We start from the raw sequence: 22,210 nt of genomic DNA on the forward strand, positions 1-22,210 counted from the left end.
TTACCTCTAAGTATTCCATCTCTCAATAATTGACCCTTACTTACTTTTTAGAAATGCAAGGGAACCCTGAATGAACTTTACTTGCTGTCCTCTCTTGTGAGGTTTCTCCTCTCGTGCTTAATTCTTTTTTTCCTGTCTCAGAGGAAGAAGTGTCTCTGTCTTTTCAAAGGATAACCATTCAACCATACTCCTACATTACTGACTTCTATCTTCCCAAGGTTTTCACTCCATTCATGGGCCCTTCTCTTGTATTTGCAGTCACTCCACCTTCACCAACCCCTTCCTCTCAAAGCATCCTTCAGCTTAGAAAAAGAAACTAAAAAAAAAAAAAAGAAAGAAAGAAACTAGATGTGAGAATGAATGTTCAATTTGTCACTAGCTTTCGATGCTGGCAGAAATTCTACGTGACAATTAAGAAAATTTATAAGGTAACATGATTTTCTTCCTTACATCCAAAGCAAATTTTAGCCAGAACATAGAGAAAACCTCTATTGCTATATAATTAACATGACTTTGTGGGAAATAAAAGCTCTCATGCTTGGTACCGCAAGCACACTTCCAATATCGTCTCCATTTGCTCTTCATAACCTCTGACTTCTTGGGTTGATTTCAGTTGTAAGCACTGCTCACCAATCTAGTAGTATTCAAGGCTGTCATTGCCAAGATTTACTACTCCAGGATCTTCTCCATGAAGTACCCCTGGGATCCACCTTTACCATTTTGTTTTTCATCTCTTTAATCAGGCATTATGGTCTCCTCATTTATCGTTGCTAATTCCTCTAGGACAATATTTCTCAAAGCTAGGTATTCATTGGAATCATCTGCAGAACTTGAAAAAAAAAAAAAACAAGTATAGACACCGTCTTTAGTTTTCCGATTTGATTGGTCAGGGGTGGAATATAGGCCTTATAATTTTTTAAAAGCTCTCCTAGTCATTGTTGAATTTAGTTGAGAACTATGTCCTTAATTGAGTGACATATTAAGATACCAGTACTATAGCATGAACCGATGTTCTTTCTTAATTTTTTACATGACATGGTGGGTAGAATGTTAGCACTACATCCCGAGCTCGTCTTCCTGAAAGGAAAATAATCTAGAGGGAAATTGGTTGCAAAATTAGTCAAATTTTATGACCTTCTAGTGATAGTGAAGTATAAATTATTTCAATTATTCCAGTCCATAGGAGAAAACTCTTGGTTTGAGAAGACTCGATTTTCACCTTCCAGTCCAGAGAATGCAAGCTGTTTTCCTTTGGCATGCCTACATGATTATACAGATCCATTCCCCTCAAGGAACTTCCAAATAAAAAGAACACATCATATACGGCAACTGAGAAACATAGCTTTATGTTGCCTGTTTTAGAATTATTTCTTGACATTAACATTTTTATGTACCCCCATATTAAGTTTTATGCTTAGATGTAATGCCACCAGGTAGGAATCAAGGTAAATGCCATATCCCAAATCCACAGAGAATCAGAGCCAAACTGTGGGTTATCAAATCTGTCTTTTTATGTGCTGGTACTCATAGTGTGTGATTTATATACACTGCTTTTGAAAGCTGCATTAACAGAGATGCTGGTTTGTAGAGAGAGAGGGGCAAGGAAGTACATTTACAGGCTGGCTTGGTTGCACTGTGCTGATTTCTCTCTAGAACAGTCTTCACAATTCTTTGCTCACAGTTAGAGGTCTGCTGAAAGTGACTCGGTGTAGATGAAAACAGCTTGCTTAATCATTCCTGAAACACGGGAAAAATTAAAATACATTTTTTTCTTTGTCAAGCAATAAAAACAATGCCAGATTGTTAATGCCTCTTTTGTACCTTTCACTTGAAAGACCTCAAAAGAACATCAAGGAGAATAAAGGCAAAATCTATTCCCCAATGGCATCATTATACATGTTGAAGCCTCTAAAACTAAAACTCTAAAGACATTCATGAAGAGGAGAGGAGGAAATGACAGCAAACTGAAGAGTGCATCTCTGGAGCTTTGTTCAACTTGCTTTGTTCAGATTCATTCAAATTGGATGATGAAAAGCAAAGATCCCATTTGTTTCAATATTAAAGTAGTAAATTAGTGAGTGGTGAGTTGCTAATTGTCCTGTAAAGCATTTAGGGTGCCAGGAGTGCCCCATGGCCAATATTTTAAATTGCATTCTTATGGTTGAAATGAAAGCAACCATTAGAGTAGTGTAAAACAATGTTCTTAATAATTTAAGCTAGTTCGATTCCAACATGATTTTCATTCTGAAATATTTATCGAAGCTCCTGTTTTTATTTGAGATGAGCAAGTTTTGTTTTAGACTTCAAGACATCAAATAGAAATTCATATTCTGTGTGGGGCTAAGCTCGGGGAAAGAGATTAGCACTTTCCGGTGTTAGGTGTCATCCCTGGCTGTGTCTGCTTCCTTCCGGGGGCAGAATTAGCAGGTTTGGTTAAATTTTACTTGAGTTTTTGGTGACCTTTTCTAATCCACACTGTTTCATAATTTAATGTCTTGACCTTCGTTTTCCATAGAGCCACCTTAGTGATAAATGCAGAGATTTAATAACTAGAACTAGTTGACAGGTGACCTTTCGTCCATGGCCATTTCTCTTTGCTGGGGAAGCCACACTGTTTTTGCAAGTTTTAATTTGCAGATTTTAATTATCTATTCTATAGGCTCTAATTATCTTGTCTATAAGCTTATTCACAGAGAAAAAAAAAGTAAAGGTTAAATATTTCATTCTTCTTGCTGATTAAAATGTAAAGTGCTTGGCAGTTGTCCCAATATATCATTCAAAAAAGACATGGCAATATGTCAGTTTCTTACCCAAAGAAGAGAGAGGGGGAATTTTCCAGAGCAGTTGGTGAGGAGCAGGATGAAAAAAGTGGCTAGGAGAGTGAGCGGTCTCATGAGCTGGATGAGGCTAACCACGTGTGTGTGCGTGCACGTGTGTGTGTATATGTGTGTGTAAGCTTGGAGCAGAGAAACAGAAGAGTTCTTTGTATGTATACTAATCTGAGGAGAAAAGTGACTGAAAAATAACAAAAGATAAACTTGTTGATAAACTCATGCCAATCAGAGTGGGTAATGTGTTCATTTGGGTTCTTTCTTTTTCTTTCTTTCTTTCTTTCTTTCTTTCTTTCTTTCTTTCTTTCTTTCTTTCTTTCTTTTTCTTTCTTTCTTTTTCTTTTTTAGGCCAGGAAAGGATCAATTGGGCATATCATGGTAAAAATTGGTTTCTAGGGCTCATATAAATAATATTTAAACACAGGAAAATAAAGCTAATTATTAAAATGCCACAGATTCTTCAAAAGCGGTAAAGAATAGCCAACCTTTCTCCCACCCTTCCCCATAGGATCAGGAGTAAAGTAAAAGTAAAGTACTTTTAGTAAAGTAAAAGTAAAGTAAAGTAAAACTTCTTGAGTTTCCTGGGCTTTCATTCTTCAGCATTTTTGCAAACAAGATTTATATTCATGCTAAGCACTTAAGCTTGTAATAGAATACAAATATAATTTGCCATGGCTGTAAAAGGACCTATAGTTAGGGATATAGTATCCCAATCAGCCAGTGTTCTGGAATCTTCGTAAGTACAGAGAGGAAAAATAACTCATGACTTAGAGAATGGCTTGGCGATCTTGAGCTAACTTTGAATCCCAAGGACTTGTTTGAGGTTTTTTTTTTAAGATTTTATTTATTTATTCATGAGAGAGACAGATAGAAGAAGGGACAAAGGCAGAGGGAGAAGCAGGCTCCCCAAAGAGAGCATGATGTAGAACTCGATCCCAGGACTTTGGGATCACGCCCTGAGCCAAAGGCAGATACTCAACCACTGAGCCACCCTGGCGCCCCCAAGGACTTGCTTTTATAGATAATTTACCTCAAGGAGGTTTTCATGCAGGGGGAGATACTACCTTTAGCCACGGAGATCCACCTGCCATGGCCTTTTTTCCTTCAGGCATGGACTGTAATCACTTAATGCTTCCGAAAGAGATACAACTCGCTGCTGTTATGAAAAAGTTTTGAAAAACAAATTAAGTAGAGATATGGAGGACCATTTGAGGCTAATAAAATTGATCATGATTAGTTTATATTCAACTGATGTTTCAGCCAGATTCCAAATCAAAAGTAATACGAATAAATTTTCTACATAATTTCTTATGCCATGCTAATACCATTGCCAGAGAAGAGAGGTTAATTCTGCTCATGTACAAACCCTAATATTCCTGAGGAATTCCTTTCATCAATTGAGAAACCTTGTCCTCTTTTGGTGAAATTCTTGGCCACCAAGATGTTTAAAAGCATTAATTTGCAATTTAATATAAATAATTTTAATAGTGAAGGAGATTTTGAGATGTTTTCCTAAATGTATATTAGAAATAGTGCAAAGTAATAATAAATATTTCTTTAATATCTCTCCCTTCTTAGTGCTGAGAGTGTATTTTTATGAAAGATAACATATGCTTCTTTTAACCTGAAAGATGTCTAGTTCTCACTGGGTATAATATTCATCTCAATTTCCTCAACTCTGTAATAGGAAATAAAAACAATCCAACTTATGAAGAATTTATTATGAGGATGAATGGAATAATGTAATAAACTGCTTGGCAGGATGAATGGCCTATGATAGGTGTTCAATCAAGTTTCTATCAATAAGTATAATACACTTTGCTTAGATGTCTTTCTCACTCTGTTTCTTCCCTTCCTCCCCCTCACATCCTTTCCCTGTGCCCCAGACAGGAGTCAAGTCCTTTTTTCTTGTAACGAAGCAAATGTCATGATTCATTTTAGCAGAGAAAGGGCTTGTTTTTCAAGGCAATCCCTTAGGCCTTTAAAATAGTGTATGAATTGACCCTAGTTAGTCATCAAACTCTGCTATGCCTCAGAGCTGTGTACTGAGATTAAAAGCTCACACTGATTAGAATTCTAAAATTATTTTATCCTTCATGGTGCCTTTCACAGAATAAGTACTAAGTAAAAATTACTTAGATGCCGCCAGATTCTTAACTTTCCCCAAGCCCAGTGTTCATAGCCAGATATGCAGATAGAGAATTTATATACTTGTGCAAGGGAGAAATACCCAAATCAGATATAGTGATCTTACCATTAAAAAAGAAATCCGGGTGACTCAGTGGTTTAGTGCCGCCTTCACCCCAGGGCATGATCCTGGAGACCCAGGATCGAGTCCTACGTGGGGCTCCCTCCGTGGAGCCTGCTTCTTCCTCTGTCTGTGTCTCAGCCTCTCTCTCTCTCTCTCTGGCTCTCATGAATAAATAAATAAAATCTTTTAAAAAATCAACATTTTAGGCTTTAAATAAAAGGATGTGTTTGGGGGCATCTAGGTGGCTCAGCTGGTTAAGTGCCAGCCTTCATCTCAGGTCATGATCCCGGGGTCCTGGGATGGAGTCCCACATCAGGCTCCCTGCTCAGTGGGGAGTCTGCTTCTCCTTCTGCCCCTCCCCCACTTGTATTCTCTCTCCCCCTCTCTCTCTCTCTAAAATAAATAAAATCTTTATTTTTTATTATTTTTTTAAAGATTTTATTTATTTGACAGAGAGAGCACAAGCATGGGGAGCAGCAGAGGGAGAGGGAGAAGCAGGCTTTCTGCTCAACAGGGAGGGAGCCCGACACAGGGCTCAATCCCAGACCCCAGCATCATGACCTGAGCCGAAGACAGATGTTTAATCCACTGAGCCACCCAGGTGCCCCAATAAATAAAATGTTATTTTTTTAAAAAAAAGGACTTGTTTGATATTTGTGGGCTCTCTTTTAACAGGGACACAGTTGCCCAAACACAGTTGGCTGAATATTTGTAGCGATCTCAGTTGATAGACACCTCGCAAGCCCAACCAAAACATTTGGTTTGATGATGCTTTGAGTGTACATGAGAAAAAGATGAAGAGGTCAAGTTTGTTTTTAATGAAAAGAAACAAAAAGTAAAGGACAAGTCAACTAAAAAGGGGAATTCCAAATTAAGATAGAGTTTGATAAAGTGGAGCTGACTAAATCTTTCCAAAGGTCTCAGAAAATCCAGGGCCTCATTCTGGGAAGAAACTGCTTACCGAGGCAGAACCGAGCGAGTGGAGACATATGGAATACATTTTCGAGCAAGGGCCCCAAGTCAAATAATATAAACGAGTCCAAGAAACAGCAGTACATTTTAACAAAGAAAGTTGAGATCACAAGATGCAGGGATAAAGCTAATAAAAGGAACTGAGATAACCAGATAAGAGTGACTCTTGGGTCAAACCGTCCATCCGTGCCTAGGTATTTCTTTCTTTTTTATCATGGCTTACTGTAGTTTGAAGTGTCTTCAAACATATAAATGAGTCCCTTGGGCCTTAGCAAGCTCTTGGTGTTACCTGAGGCTTCTGATTATGATTAGGAATGTTCTATGCATCCAGCCCGGCTCTCCTAGCGTGCTAGAAAATGGTCCCTGCGACCAGGTGGCAGGTGGAGCAGTCACTGTGTGCAACCGTGTCTCCTGGTACCTCGTTTAGGACGACATCAGGCAGCGAGGCAGGATGGTGGCCAAGCAGGAGAGGTACGTGGAAGGCTCTTCCAACTCTGGCCATGGTGACAATATATAGAAGAAAGGGGCGATTTAAAGATCACCACCTATTCCCCAAACCATTACGTTCCTAGCACTGTGCCCCTTTACATATTTGTTACATAAACGAGAGGCTGTGGTTGCCAACGTTTGCCTTCAAGTTGTTAGTCAGCTGCTGACCTCATAATCTGCACAGCTGCGGCATTCTGATATGTTGTCGTGAAACAGATTGTGATGTCTTAATTGATCACTTTCAGAGGTTACAATTGTCAAGTGAAACCAGTTTGCTGATTCTTATTAAATTAAGGCTTGTTACAGCACAACCAGCTAATTCACTCAACGACTAGGAAATCTGATGCAGATTTGTAGATTAGAGCACATCCGAGGCTCTATCTCTTTTTTTTTTTTTTTTTAATTTGTGGAGGCCATACCCAAAAATGCTTTTATTATACAGTGAAGCAACTTCTTGGAACAGAAAATGGAATGTAACCTCCCTGTACCATATGCAACTTGGTGATAAGTTGGAGTGTGCCATATGACACACACAGTTTAAATCAGGCATTGATTTGCATGACTCTAAGTGGGTTTGGAGGACTTAGCTAAGTGTAATGTATGTTGGCCCTGCTGCAAATCGTTCGGCAAGAAGAATATCGTGTTCTTCCTTATTGCCCTGAAAAACCGTAGGCTCCTAGATGCGTGAAGGTCTTAGATCACTATCCCATCCCAAGAGGCATCCTCTTACACCCCCATCTGACCACCAAGGAAGTCTTCACTATGGCATCACCCCATATCCAAGTGCCCTAATATGCTCACGCACCTCGAGCCGACCTATTCTGACCTGCTGTTCAGAAATCTTATTGTAGCAGGGGTGATGGACAGTCCTTTTGATAGTGGAGTTTTAAGTCACTTCATAAATGGTGACACCTCAGGGGCACGTCCAGTCCATACCTGAGCCTATGTTGTTTAATGTCCGGCCCTGTTCAAACCCTGCATGATTCTAACAGCTCAATAACTCTCTTTTTATATGGGCGGGGGGGGAGACACCTCATAAGTGGACTTTTGTTTACTTAACAAGTCAAGTTTTTTCAAAATCCTTCTTTTTAACATTGAACGGGAACGTTTGTCCATCTAGCATATTTCACAGGTGCGCAATAAAAACTAAATGAAGTAAAGCTAGATTAACCTAGTAACTGCTAGCATCCAAAATGCAGTTGGAAAAACAAGGATGTTGATTAAAGCAATTTTTTATAACAGAAAAAAATCAGATAATAGCCAAATGCCCAGCAGAAGGCAAGTAGGTACATTATGGTATGTCCACATAATGGAATATTGAATCAGCATTAAAAGTATCTCTAAGAGAGGTGCCTGGGTGGCTCAGTTGGTTAAGTGTCTGACTCTTGGTTTTGGTTCAGGTCACGATCTCCTGGGTCCTGGGATTGAGCCCCACCTTGCACTCTGGGCTCAGGGGGAGTCTGCTTAAAGATTTTCTTCTCATTAAGCCCCTCTTCTATAAAACAGATAAATAAAACTTTAAAAAATACATCTCTAAGGACTGTTTGCATGGCACAGGAAATTTTAATGATGTGAAATTAATTGGAAAACCAAGGTTGCTAAATTTTGTAAATAGTTACTTCTCAACCTGTCTAATATATCTAGAAGGAGGAAAATACCATGAAATATTGTTGTCAAATGGTGGAAATAGGGAGAGTTTTAATTTTTTAGTCTATTTTTTTCAAGTTTTCCGCAATGAGCTCATATTACTTCAATAATCAGGGTTGGGGGGGAGTGGTTTAAAGCAGTTTGAGTGGTTTTGTTATAACATTAGCTGTGGGAGGTCCGTGTTCAAGGCATTTCTAATCTAACAGATCTGGAAATGAGCTTGTTTTCCTCTGCTGATCCTGCTCTTCCTAAAGGTTTTGCCTTCTCATTTAAAGCCAGGTCCAGTCTTCCAGTTGCTTAGACTAAAAATTTGAAGTTTTCCATAATTCCTCCCTGTATCTCAGGTCCCATAGTCCATCTTACTAGTCAGCCCAACAGGCTTTTTACCTTCTGAATTTGTTCAGCGTGTGGGCAGCATCTTGCTACCTCTTCTGCTACCCAACCATCATCTCTTGTCATGATTGTGGCAGTAGTCTGTTTGGGTTTCTACCCATTTCCCTTTTGTCAGTTTTCCCCACAGCAGCCAATGCTGTTAAAACATAACACAGATCAGCCACTTCCCTATTCAGAGCCTTCCGAAGGTCCCTGAGTAAAAGAGCCTATGAGATGTCTCTCTGGTCATCTCTCTGACTCCAGTACCCACTGGCTCTCCTCAATCAATGCTCTCCCAGGTCACACTGCGCTCCCTGTGTTCCTCTCCTACCATGGCATGTTTGCAGTGGCTTTTGGTTTTGCTTTGCAGAAATATGCACCCACGCCCCCCCACCCTCCGCCCTGCCCCAAGTCCCCATTGCCAGCCCTCTTAGTTTCTTCAAGTCTTCCCTCAAATACCATTCCCCGCTCCTCCCAGGCCTTCTCTGATCACTCCACCAACACACACACACATGCACACACATGCTTCCTTACCTCCTTCCTTGCTTTAATTTTCTCTGTTTAACACCTATCTTCATCTAACATTATTATATACTATGCTGATTTATTAATTTCCTTTTCCCCCCTCAGTGGAATGTAAGATCTATGAGGTCAGGGGTTTTTGCTTAAAACTTTCACAGCTGAATAATCCCCAACCCCAAGAATATGGCGCATTATTGTTGCTCAAACTACTTTGGATTCCTCCCATTGATAGGAAAGACATCTTGCTACAGTTGGGTGGTAATTATACAAGTGACTTTTCTGAGGTACCTTACTTCTCCATTTACCCACCTAAATTGAACCTGTTTGTATATTGATAGGTTTCTTTCAGATTGTGTTTCTCTTTCATCTAAATCAACAGTTCTCAACAAATTTGGGAAAGGCTATGTCTTCCCTAATACTAAGTTCAGTGTTCAGGCTCTTAATCAATTATTTTAATTCGATTGCTCTCATCTCCTAACTAAACCACTATATCCTGGGCTCCTATAGTAATCCAAGGACTTCTGGGAAATGGGATTAAAATGAAAAAGACAGACATTGATTCTTACAGAGTTTACTCTATAGTAGAAAGACACAATTAAACAATAAAATACAACATAACTAATAAAATGAGAGCAGTACCCAGTGTGAGAAGAACCAATGACCAATAGGCACAATAAAAATAGAGGATTGAATGTCAGATACAAAATGTGAAATTTCATAGAAGGAAGATGAGAAAGATATATATCAACAGAGTTCATCACTCCTTTATCTCTGTTTTAAAAGCTGGGGTGGCTTTTATCATGTAGGAGGAAAGTGGCAAAAGGAATTTATTTGGTTCTCCTGGGAGGAAGGAATGCAGGGAATAATGGAAAGAGCAATGGGTTTAGAGTTACCAGATCTAGATTTCAATCTATCATCTGCAAGTTGTGAGAGCTGGTGCTTAGCCTCTGTGAGTCTCTGTTACCTTATCGGTTTAAGACAACAGGGAGGTGGTTAGACCAGCACTAGAGATTATCTCTGCACATCCCTTCCCGGAGTTCTTAAAAGAAGCCTTTCCATATCCATCTAAAATAGACATAAACACAAAGGCCAGTTAACATGGTGACACAGGGAATTTTTTAAGGATTTTTATAAAATTTTTGCCAGCCTGAGACTTGTCTTAAATAGTTCTTGTCTGAAAAAGATTTTCAGAACCTTGTGATTTGCTGAATTTTTCATAGTTTCATCAACTGCTACATATCTATTCATACATATAAGTAAAATACGGAATTGATGCCTGGATATATTCCCTTTGCATTTCTTTTTTTAGCCACCATCCTTATTAAAGATATCAAATCTTCCCCTATTGCCTTATTTCATTTGAAATTATGGTTTTGAATGAAAAGTCATTATTTAGAGTGGAAAATAAATGACTATTTTTTTCTATTTAATTTTAGACGAACACAAGGGGATAGAAATTAAAATTATTTCTTTTTTTTAAGATTTTATTTATTTATTCATGAGAGAGAGAGAGAGGCAGAGACACAGGCAGAGGGAGAAGCAGGCTCTGTGCAGGGAGCCCGATGTGGGACTGGATCCCAGTACCCCGGAATCACGCCTTGGGCTGAAGGCAGGCCTTAAACCGCTGAGCCACCCAGGGATCCCCAATTATTTCTTAAAGTCTATATTCACTTTTTAAATGGGAGCATGTCCTAGCTTGAAAACCTGTGGTAGCTACTGTAGGATTGGTCCATATATTTCAAAAAATCCCGCATTCAGCTGCTACATGCAATATGTAATATCTGGATTTCATTTTCTCAGAGGAACTTGTTTAAATAGCTGGAATTCACTAATTTACATGTCTCTCCCCCATCTTATTTCTCTGTTTTTCAGCCTTTGCAACTGGACTGTGACCTTTGCGCCATAGTGTCAAACTCAGGTCAGATGGTTGGCCAGAAGGTGGGGAATGAGATAGATCAGTCATCCTGCATTTGGAGAATGAACAATGCCCCCACCAAGGGCTATGAAGAAGATGTGGGCCGCATGACAATGATTCGAGTTGTGTCCCATACCAGCGTTCCTCTTTTGCTAAAAAACCCTGACTATTTTTTCAAGGAAGCAAATGCTACTATTTATGTCATTTGGGGCCCTTTCCGCAACATGAGGAAAGATGGCAATGGCATCGTTTACAACATGCTGAAAAAGACTGTTGACATCTACCCGAATGCCCAAATTTACGTGACTACAGAGAAGCGCATGAGTTACTGTGATGGCATTTTTAAGAAGGAAACTGGGAAAGACAGGTGAGTCCGCTGAGAGGCAGTCTCGTTGTCTTTTATGCTAGCTCCTTGCTGAGTTCTTTTGCCAGCTATCAAATGAACAGAGTTATTTTTCAAATTGATTGTTTTATGTTTTTTGACTATTATGATTACTTGACGAGCCAGCAACTAGGCCCCATTTATTCCACCTACACTACCTTCTGTTCTCTCCCTTTTGATTGGCTTCAGGATCCAAAAAATACTGGATGCTTCCCCAAGATATCTTTAGATTTGTTCTTATTTAGCTCAATTTGCTATTGGTTAAATTGGATGTTAGCCGAAAGGAAGTCTACACATTTCTGTTTTGAAACAGAAATGTTAAGGAACTTTAGGACCTCAACTCCTTTGGAAGTTATGGTAAAAATTTACCTGAGACTACAAAACTCAACAGGCTATTGATTCTCTAATAAGGCTGTGTAGCTTCTTGCATGCAAATAGGCCCTAAAATCGTGAGCACCATAACTTTGTATCTAACAGATATGTTGGTCTGTTCAGAATACCATATTGAAATTATGCATTACTGAAAATCATTAACAGTGTATTCTTGAAGAGAAATGAGGTATAAATACCATTCACTCAATTATCCAACAAACCAATTTGCATTTTTCATTACATTCTTTTTTTTTTTTTTTGCTCCGTAGCCTTCTATAAACCACCCTTCCCACTTCCTTTTCTTGAGGCCCGCTCACCTCATTTTTCTCCTACTCCTTACATCTCCTATTTCCTCTCTCTGCTCCCTCTTATCCTCTTCATTCTCCCCTATGAATCTACTACCTACCATTTTTTCTTTCTTTTTAGAAAGATAACCAGTATATGGAAGAGAAGTAGATTATTAGTTCATATTTCCAGTTCTTTTTTTTTTTTTTATATTTCCAGTTCTGATAAAGAACTGCTGAAGGAAAATATTGAAACCAAATTGCAAAGGTTTTAAGTAATGTGTAAATGGTACCAATTCATATAATACCATGGATAAATTGAGCATTGGCTGTAATTCCAATATTAACAATCAGATTTCCTCAAAATGTATGTCTTTCACTCTTCAATATCATCAAACCTAAAATTTTAACTACATTGGGGTATATGCTTGTGGGGGGAACATTTCTGATATCCGTGGGTGTAATTTGTGTGCTGATAATTATTTTAAAATCTTATCCGGACTAACTCTCCTATTGATAATATAGGCTGAATGTACCATTTTCTAATTCTGATTACTCAAAAAGCACAGCATCTAAGGAAATGCAAGACAGGAATCACCATAATGCTGGCCCTTTCCACAGTTAGAGTTCACAAGAAGAATCCCAATGGTTAGATTTGGATCAGTGTGTCATAAGCTGTCCAAAGAGATAGGCAGGAGAGATAAAGGAGTAGGCATGTAGCACAATTCTATATAAATATGACCATCTCAAAGGGTTTGAAAATTTCTGGTCTCTCATTAGCCCAGAGCAATGCAATTAATTAGATATATTTGGTATTTCATTAGTCATAGTCAGCCCTCAGGGTATCCCCCAGTCATGCCTCTATGCCCTAGAATCATTTGGGGCTATCAGAGAAGAGCTCAGCATGCCGTATGCTCCTGTGTATTTATATCATGTTGGCTTTTGCTGTGAGCTTTCAATGAGACAGCACACTGTCACAGATGTGTGGATTGTATAGCAAGAATCAGGAGAGAATAGCTTTGGAGGATTCATTTTCCTACTGGCTATGATGAGGAAAGCTGTTTGTATGGTGAGGAAAAGCTTTCTTGATAAAATTAATTTGCAGGTATCATTCAGTTGGTAAAGTTACCAAAATAAAAGTAGAAGGGAAAAAAGCCAAATAGATTTTATAATGCTTCCTTCTGTTTTTCTCACCGAGTCTATTCATGTCTGCTTGCATCATGGAGTGCTGCAACCAAACTGAAAAAGACAAACTGTGCTAGTGTTTTAGAAATGAACAGAATGGATGGTTTTGGTAAAATCTGGTTGGATGACAAAAGGTTGTCCAAATGACCTCAAATGACTTGTTATCTGCTCTGTGATTTAGGTCTGTATCCTAACTTCAGCTGTGTGGATTTTATTGTCAAAGGATTTCCCATAGTGATCTAACATTCATTGCCAAATTTCAAAGAAGAATATTTTTTAACTTTTTATAAAGGAAAATGTCAAAATTATAAAGTAGAGAAAGTAGTGGTGTAATGAACCTCTGTATACTCACTGTTTGGGATGAATAATTATTAACTCATGGCCAATATTGTTTCATCCATATCCCTATACATTTTCTCCCTCCCCAAGAGTTATTTTTTTCCCAAGAGTTATTTTGAAGCAAATGCCAGACAACGTATTATTTCATTCATTAACATTTTAGCATGTATCTCTAGAAGATAAAGATTCTTAAAAATAAACACAATGTCATTGTCCTACATAAAACTCAGCAATATTTCTTTAATAGCATTTTATTGTTTTCAAATTTCTCCAATAACCCTTTTAATATCTTAAAATTTTAATTCGAATTAGGATTAGCATTAAGAACCACACATTGCTCAAATCAGGATTAATGTGAGGTGTATACATTACAATTAATGGATATGTCTTCATATTTCTCTTAACCTGTATCTTTCCTTCCTCTATATTATTGAAAAGAAAACTAGTGATTCGGCCAATAGACTATTCCATAATCTAATTGTCCTAATTGTACCCCCCTGATGTTTTTCGTTCATTGATATTTCTTATTGAGGCTTTATTGGATTCAGGTCATATTGCTTCTTACCAAGACCATTCGGTGATACTTCTATCAGCAGGAATACTGTCTAGTTTTTTCTTTTTATGTTAGTAATCATTAATGATCATTGTCTAGATCCAATAATTCATTAGAGATTGCAAAATAGTGATATTTCATCATTTTTTCATTTATATCAGCTGAAACTTTATAAGGAGAAACTTACCGTCATTAACTTTTTTTTTTTTTAACCAGAGATAAAGATAGTACCAATCCTTTTTTCTTTATCAAGTCTAAGGCACTGGTTTCCTAGCATCCTCCAAAAGTGACCAGTAAGTTTATTATTATTAATATTTACATATTGACATATTTAACCATATTTGAAATATTTCAACCTATTAGAATTATGCCTTTATGCTCAAAGTGTCCTATTTGTGCTATTGGACCCTCTTCAAATTAGTTTTAGAGTTCTTTTGATGTTGCCTTTAGTAACTTTGGATAGCATCTTTGATTCCTGTTGTTATAGGATGACTTAGGCTCTTCTTGTACATAGTCTGATGCAAACCTGGGATCCAGACATTTCTCCAAAGATCTTCGCTCCTATTAGTATTTAAGACAGCATAATCTTGGTGCTACAGGTGCTCATTTCTACTAGGTTTGTCTTTGTTTCCTGGTCCTTTCACTGGACACAGCTAGTATAGAAATCATATATACTCTATATTTTGTTCAAAGGTAAAATCATTATGAGTTTGAACTGAAACTTCCAGTTCAGATTCAAGGCTACCAAGTTTTAATTTTACCTCATGTATCTTACAGGTGTTTCTCCTTTTTGCCATATTGGCAATCACAAGTCTAGAGTTTTATCCCACAGCGTACACACAACAATCTTAGAATGACATCACAACCAGCAATATTATTACTGTCAGCATTTTAAGATTATTTTACATCAAAGAAGACATTTTAATGGCAAGCATTCATGTGGGTCCACACTCACAACGGGTGTGTTGGTTGTATCCTAACAGAAATTTTAAATATTTTTCTCCTGGGGCACCTGGGTGGCTCAGTTGGTTAAGCATCCAACTCTTGATTTCAGCTCAGGTCATGATCTCAAGGTTGTGAGATCAAGCTCCATGTGGGGCTCCATGCTCAGGGAGGAGTCTGCTTGGGATTCTTCTTTTTCTCCTCCTAATTCTCTCTGCCCCCTCCCTACTCATGCACTCTCTCTGTCTCTCAAATAAATAAATATTTTAATAAGATATTTAATAAGTGAATATTTTAAATATTTTAATAAATCATGAAATTAATAAATAATTACACACACACACACACACACACATACATATATACATACTTTTTTTTTTCTCCTAAGGGAATAGGAGTATTTCTGGTGGATATACCATTGGTGACATGAGTAAGTAAGGAAAAAAGGACATCCATTTAATTTGACTTTTGCTACTTTGATTGATTTGCCTGAACTTACTAGAACTTTTTAGCAAGTGTTCGTTTTCATCATCAGGTTTTTAATGAAGAAGTTATGTCACCATTATGATGTATTATTTATAGAATTAAAAAAATTGTGTCTCTAGTAGTTCCAATGAACCATGGTAGGAAAATAACTATATGAACTTTTCTCAAATGAGCTCCTAGGTTACATCTTCAAACTGTCAAAATCCTTTTAAGAAGTATAAACCCCTCTCCCATTTAAGGCGAGCACCTTTTCATTTTTTCCAGTGCTTTTCATTGTCTTAAGGAATTCTTCATTGAGGAAGCTTGAAGTAGTAAAAGAAATGTATGTAGTGTTAAATTTCCTAGAATGAACTTAGATCAACTCATAAGCATATTGGAATACTTTTTCAAACCAAATGAAATTTAATTTGCTTTCTTATCAGTTACTGACTAAAATTATTTGGCTTGCCAATTAGAAAGAGTGACCTTGTAGGAACGGCTGAGAGAACAAGAAGAGAAGACAGTTTGTCCTTTCTCCCTTCATCCTCTGGGGCCCAGTTTTCTCTGGAATTTTAGGTCTTTGGACAGCAGCACCTTTATATTTTCACTTAACCAGATATTTTTCTGGGAAATAACCTTCAACAAACCAGAAAGCATTGGAATGAAAGGTCTTATATTCAAAATAATCTGGACCAAAATGGATCTTTCCTCCCCGCCCTTTGAATGATTGGTATGCATAAATAATATTAGCCCAGTGACATTTACACATTTGCATTAATACATCTTAAGACTGAAATACCCTGGAGGTGATATAGGGCTGACAGTGGCACATGGCACCACACTCAACATCTGAAGAATGTGATTAGGTGCCTGGCCAGGTACCGAAGCAAGATGAATGTGAATTCTCCTAGAGAAGCAACAGAGAGCCAATGTGAGATATTCTTCTTACCTATAGGCAGGTGGGCGGTTGCAGCTTGCCTCCCACTTTAGAAATACATTGGCAAATGCAAGCACATTATTTAATTAAGTAATAATTGAGAAAGCTATAGACCCCATTAAAAACGCAAAGCTAATTTAAGGCTGATAAAGGGCCCTGAGCTGCCCTAAATAGGTCTTAATTAGCTGGCACCAATGTGGCTCCGCCTTCAGGGATGGATGAAATTAATGAAAGCTAGCAGCAAATAGATCAATGTTTCAAGATGTTACTGCCTCAGGTACAGAGGATGAGAAGGGAGGGAGTTCCTTTTAAGGGTCATTTAGGAAATTGGGTGCACAAAAGTCACTTTCAGAAGACACTGTCAACATGGCAAACTGATTCATAAATATCAAGATGGCTGCATGTTTAATATTTGCCAGCATGCTCCATCCATTCCCCCTCCATGCTAAGGAGGGAAAAAGAAATCAGTGAAGCGTCATTTCTCACTGCCTTCTGTTGGAGACAGGTTTGTCATCTGGCATGTTTTTAAGTACAGCCTGGGTTTTGCTATTTCAGCTTGGCCATTTTGAAAGTTTCTTATGCTGCCATGTGATCGACTTTAAGGATTAAGTTGGCTCATGTCCCGTAGGTCTGCAAATCCTTTATGGTTTCTAGAGTTAGAAGAAGTTTCAAGCCTCCTCAGCCTGAGAATTTGGGAACTCTCTGAGAGGCCCCTCTGTTGGGTTACAAGGCAGATAAGCTGCCTCAACAAAAGGACGACAGCAAGGCACAGGGGCAAAAACCCAACCAAAATAGAACAAAACTCTGCACCAGAGTCAGCCTCAAGGCACATTTTGAAATGCGCCTAACTTACCCAAACTAGGACTATTATTCTATCTGGACCCTGCAAACAGAGATGTTTAGTTCTTTGGAACTCAGAATAGAGGCAGAACTCTAGGAAATCCTGGAACAACAGAAAATAGTTAAAGTGGAGAAATTCTTGGGTTGAAAGGCAGGACAGAGTATTAAAAACAGTGTTTTCCTTTTCCTTTTTTTTTTTTTTTCCCTATTTGAAGATGGTCTTTGCAAATATGGCATCTCAGCACTTTTTCAAGAGCAACGTTGACACACCTCTGTTAAAATGAATTAATGTTCCCATCCCAGCTGATATATTTGGCAGGAACAAGAAGTTCACACAGCCGTCATGGGCAGACCCATAGGACTCCTGAGTCAAAAAGCATACTGAGGCATCTAGGGCTGAGTTTTCATGCTAACAAGCACTGGGAAACAAGGGACTTCGTTTTTTCCCATTATTCATGATGGCATCGAATGACCTACATTCGGCCTTCCTCTATAATACACACGGGCTGGAAATTAAAAACTCAATAAAAAAGAGGGAAGAATCTATTTTAATAATGGGAGAAGGGAAGGGATGTCTATAATTTATCAAGCTATCAGTACCAACCTGCCACGTGCTTAAAAACATACACATGTGTGCACGCACACCCACCGGGTTAAAGACCATGATGCATTTGACAGGACAGCTTAGTTGAGGATTAATAGAAGAGAAACCCAGCTAAGATTCAGTGACCACATTTTTAAAAGGAAAGCTGTTCTGACTACTGGTAGTTGTAGAAATCAAGACTTGGAACCAGTCTACCTCGGGAAATAAGTCCTCCTGGGCCTTAGGATATGAGTTGACAGCCTAGCTAGATGCATAGCTAGATTATACTGTATAGAAAGAAGTCCCGACAGACACTTAACGCTGAATGACAGACACTTATGCTGAACGTTCCCTCAGCATGAAGGCTTTTGAAGGCCACAAAGAGTGTGAAACTCAAAGACAAATAGGCCTTAAATTAGAAGCCTCATTAGAATATATCTACACTTTTAAACTTTGCAAAGGCTTTGAAGATTTTTAACTTCTGTCTGTTTGTTCATTTACAGTCAGGGGATGCATCTCTTAAACTGGTTTACTTCCTTCCTTCCTTCTGTATTTTGGATTTTTGCTCTCCTTTTGATTTTTAATTTCAGCCATCCCCATCTCTCTTCAAGGTGAGGATAAAATCAAGAAAATGAAGAATGGTTTATACACTTGCCCATAAGAAAACGTATGAACCAGGAGCAGTCTCTTTCCTTTCTCCTCAATGGTTGCATGGCCTTGACTTCTAAGTCAAAGTTGGTTGTTTTGAGACTTTTCATGCTCTATTGGATCCATCTGGATTACTAGATTTTTAATTGCTCAGACAACCATTTCAAAGGAATGATCGTATCTGAGATGTTGTAGGGGCTCTACAAGTGTCTGCTGAAATTGAATTTTTTGCTTCTCTGAAAACAAAAATGAGAGACCTCTTATCGGGTGTGGTATTATTGACCTTCTAAATGGACTTCCCTCCTTGGCTCTTTGTCTCACTAAAGAATGGGTCTTCTAGATCAATACAATACTTTTCTTTCTCTCTTTCTTTTTTAACATAGTACTTTTGAACTTTAAAGTGCATATAGTCACCTGCTGATTCAGGTGAGAATGGAGGCTGATAATTTACATTTTGAACAAGTTTCCAGGCCAGGCCACTACTGTTAACCTGCAGATCTTGCTTCCAATTGTGCTACTTTGGATCACTTTGATTGAAGGGACAAGACAACATTACATTGTTCCTTGAGCCAGGGAAATACGTAGGTGAAGGATAGCTATTTCCCAGATAGCTTGGTAAGCTGCTTATAGCTGAATCCCAGTTTTGTGACTGCTTTGTTCCTGGCCGATTAAGCATGGCGCCCATCTTAAGCTGCACCTTAATCTTAAGAATTCAGCAAGAATTATTTATCTGACCTCATTGGGTTTATTTGTCCATTTCCCTCACTGATGACACACTTCTTAAGGACAGGGACTGTGCACATCTCCATTTTATTCTCCGACCTACCATAGTAGGTGGTTTGCCACCAAAATACCAGAGGAGTTGTTTTCACTCACCTTCTTTCAGCCAAATGGCCCACAAATATTTCAGGCTTCCTTGAAATGACCTAAGCAAATAACTCATTTTCTTTCTTTTGTCATCAGCACTACCACTGGTCCAGGCTGGGGCCTTCTTTGCCCCTCACATGGTAACTGCTAACACAGCCTTGACTCTGGCTTGACAGAGATTGTTGCCTCTGCCTACATCATACTTCCTCCCATCACCGTGCACACAAGTGCATCCTTCATGAGCAAATCAAATGTTACCTCTTCCGTTCAGCCTTTTACAGTATCTCTAATTAGAACTTATATTACCTCCTCTGAAAATCCAGAGCATTTGGACTTTAAAAATGGAAGTCACCACTGTTTACCATGCATTATCACCATTAATGTCCAATCTCTTCAGGTAGTCTGTAAACTCTTTGAGGGAATATCAGCTCTTTTAAAGTTGTTTCCCTAGCCCTTGATACAATGTTTGACTCTAATAGGTATTCAGTAAACATCTGATGGGCAAATGAATAAACAGATGAGCAAATGAGTGAAAAAAATAATATTGGATAGTTTTTTTTTTTTTTTAAGTTTATAAGTCTCGTTGCCACTCGTTGAAATGCTTGTGAATTTCCAAACACTTTCCTTCAGTATATAGGGGTCACTGTAAAACGAATGAGGCAAGTTCTAGGATTGTCTTTTGATAGAAAAGTTTCCACAGTTCTATTCAGACAAACCACCCCTTGCTTTACCTTACCCAAAGGTTGGCAAATCTATTACCTTCTCTAGGGACTTTGTGACTGGGCACTGGGTTTTTAATAAGTCACTGACAGAGCCATTCTTCAAATACAGGTTTCCATTTTAGTTTCATGTCAATGGCAAAGCAGGTTGTGAGACTTCACTCACAATTCCGTTAGCTGTCAGTTGCCTGGTGAAAAAACAGTTGCTAATACCCAAACCCAAGGTTATGCTCTCGGGCTCTAGGAAGCAAATACAACAACCATCCCAGAAGGCAGAGAACAAAAGACCCAAGTGAAGGAGAACTGATCACTACCCAGCTTTATCTTCTAATTATCTCCCATAGAACATTTTTTTTCTTTGATAACAAAGAAAACGAATTGCCTTCGTGAAAATTCTTTTTACAAACGTCATGATGCACATAAAAGAAAAAAAAAAAAAGACAGTAGCAGTATCTTCCAACCCACTGCATAAATGGTTGGTGAATTTGTACATGGATTTGGAGGAAAATTAATGAAAGTGTTTTGACATAATTTAGATCTTGTCACTTTTCCACTCAAAAACTTGGGATAGCTTCCTGTTTCCCTTAGAGTAAAGCCACAAGTTTTTCCAGTGATTTATCATTACTTTCAGGGTGATCTGGTCCCTTGTTGCCTCACTGATTTTCATTTATTAAACTTCCCTCGTGCTCACTCTGCTCCAGGCTCACAGACTTCCTAGCTGCACTTCAAACATAGTAGGCATGCTCCCTCCTTCAGCCTCTGCTTTAGCCTTCTGCTGGACCTCCCTTCCTCCCCACATCATGCATGATTCACTTCATCATCTCCTATCAAGGCTTTGCTCATTCGTCTCCTACTCAATACATCTAACATGATGTCACTTAAGATTGAAATTCCACTTCCCATAACCAACATTCCTACTTGTCCTTACCTTGTTCCAATTCCCGTCCCCCACCCCGTAGCATTGTTTCTCTTCTAACTAACATTCTGTGTAATAAGCTTCTTTTATTTTGTTTGTTGTTTGTCTGACGCTCCCATAAGATATACATTTCTTAAGCCTGGGATGGTTGTCTGTTTTTGTCATTGATAAATCCCAAAACACCTAGGATAGTGTATGGCAGCGAATACACATTTAATTATGTGCTAGATGAATAACCAAGAGAATGGGAAAACAATTAAATAAATAAAAGATTGAGGCAAACTTGCAAAATTTGTCTCAAGGGCCTACCAAAGGAGCTTAAGAAGAAGAAAATACATATGTTCAGAAACTATGCAATTAAGGTAGGAGGAAGGCAATTTGTTGTTCTACAAATGGTTGGTAGGATGATGACTCTCTATTCAAAGTGATCATTATGTCACTCAAGGAATGGTCTGACTTGTTTTTTATTAGTTAGCACATGGTCCAGTTATTTAAACAGAATTGACCAAATTAGCTCATTTCTTTAGTACACAGCAGAATCAGCAATGCTTCGACTCTCACTTGGTTTAGCAGAAAGATGGGTCCTAAATGTGGGCCAACATCAGAATCACCCAGAGGGCTGGTTAAAACAGGTTGGTAGACCCATCCTGAGAGTTTCTTGAGTTGTTGTTTTGAGGGGCAAGGCCATAGATTTTGTGTTTCTAACACATTCCCAGGTAATACCATTGCTGTTCTCCTAGGACAACACTTTGAGAATAACTGTGGTAGGGAAGGACCCTAAGATATCAGGAATTATATTCAATTCTTTTGAAAACATTTGGTCCTATAATCTTTATACTACTAGTGTGGAATTATGTGAACACCTAAAGTTATTTTTATTATGATATTTTTAATGGTGAGAATTTTTTAATCTCCTGGAAAAATCCAACTACAACTCTGTCGTTTTATTTTTCACTTTCTTAAGATCTTGCTCCTCTGTAATCATGCCAGATGGTGCTGCTCATTAGCTTATGAGGAAAGGATGCTTTATCATTCTAGACAGAAAGACAAATCATTCTGTTCTCTGACTTTGAGTCAAGAATCAACATTTGGGTGTATGCTCAACCTACTATTTGCTTTACAATTTTGCTCATTAGGTATTTATTACCCCGACAATATATGAGCTAGTCATTATCCCTC

General features: G+C 38.3%; 1 protein-coding gene and 1 long non-coding RNA gene across 6 annotated transcripts in view; one reads left to right on the top strand and one right to left on the bottom strand.

Annotated features, from left to right (window-relative positions):
- ST6GALNAC3 (ST6 N-acetylgalactosaminide alpha-2,6-sialyltransferase 3) overlaps positions 1-22,210 on the top strand; it is a 522,366-nt gene that overhangs the window by 317,860 nt on the left and 182,296 nt on the right. For 4 of the 5 annotated variants that reach the window (XM_072834109.1, XM_072834108.1, XM_072834112.1 and 1 more), the window contains exon 3: positions 10,957-11,366. In XM_072834109.1, coding sequence (XP_072690210.1) covers positions 10,957-11,366 — 410 coding nt within the window. Of the gene's footprint in view, positions 1-10,956; positions 11,367-11,918; positions 11,941-22,210 lie in introns of all 5 variants that reach the window. The other variant, XM_072834110.1, reaches the window with a different exon arrangement.
- Positions 1,158-6,706, bottom strand: LOC140637807 (uncharacterized). The gene is made up of 4 exons (XR_012034843.1): positions 6,344-6,706; positions 5,086-5,243; positions 3,896-3,987; positions 1,158-1,737 (listed from the first exon to the last, which is right to left on the bottom strand). It is a non-coding gene; the product is annotated as an uncharacterized lncRNA (long non-coding RNA).

This window comes from Canis lupus, chromosome 8, assembly GCF_048164855.1.
Source record: "Canis lupus baileyi chromosome 8, mCanLup2.hap1, whole genome shotgun sequence".
In the NCBI taxonomy this organism is placed as follows: Eukaryota; Metazoa; Chordata; class Mammalia; order Carnivora; family Canidae; genus Canis; species Canis lupus.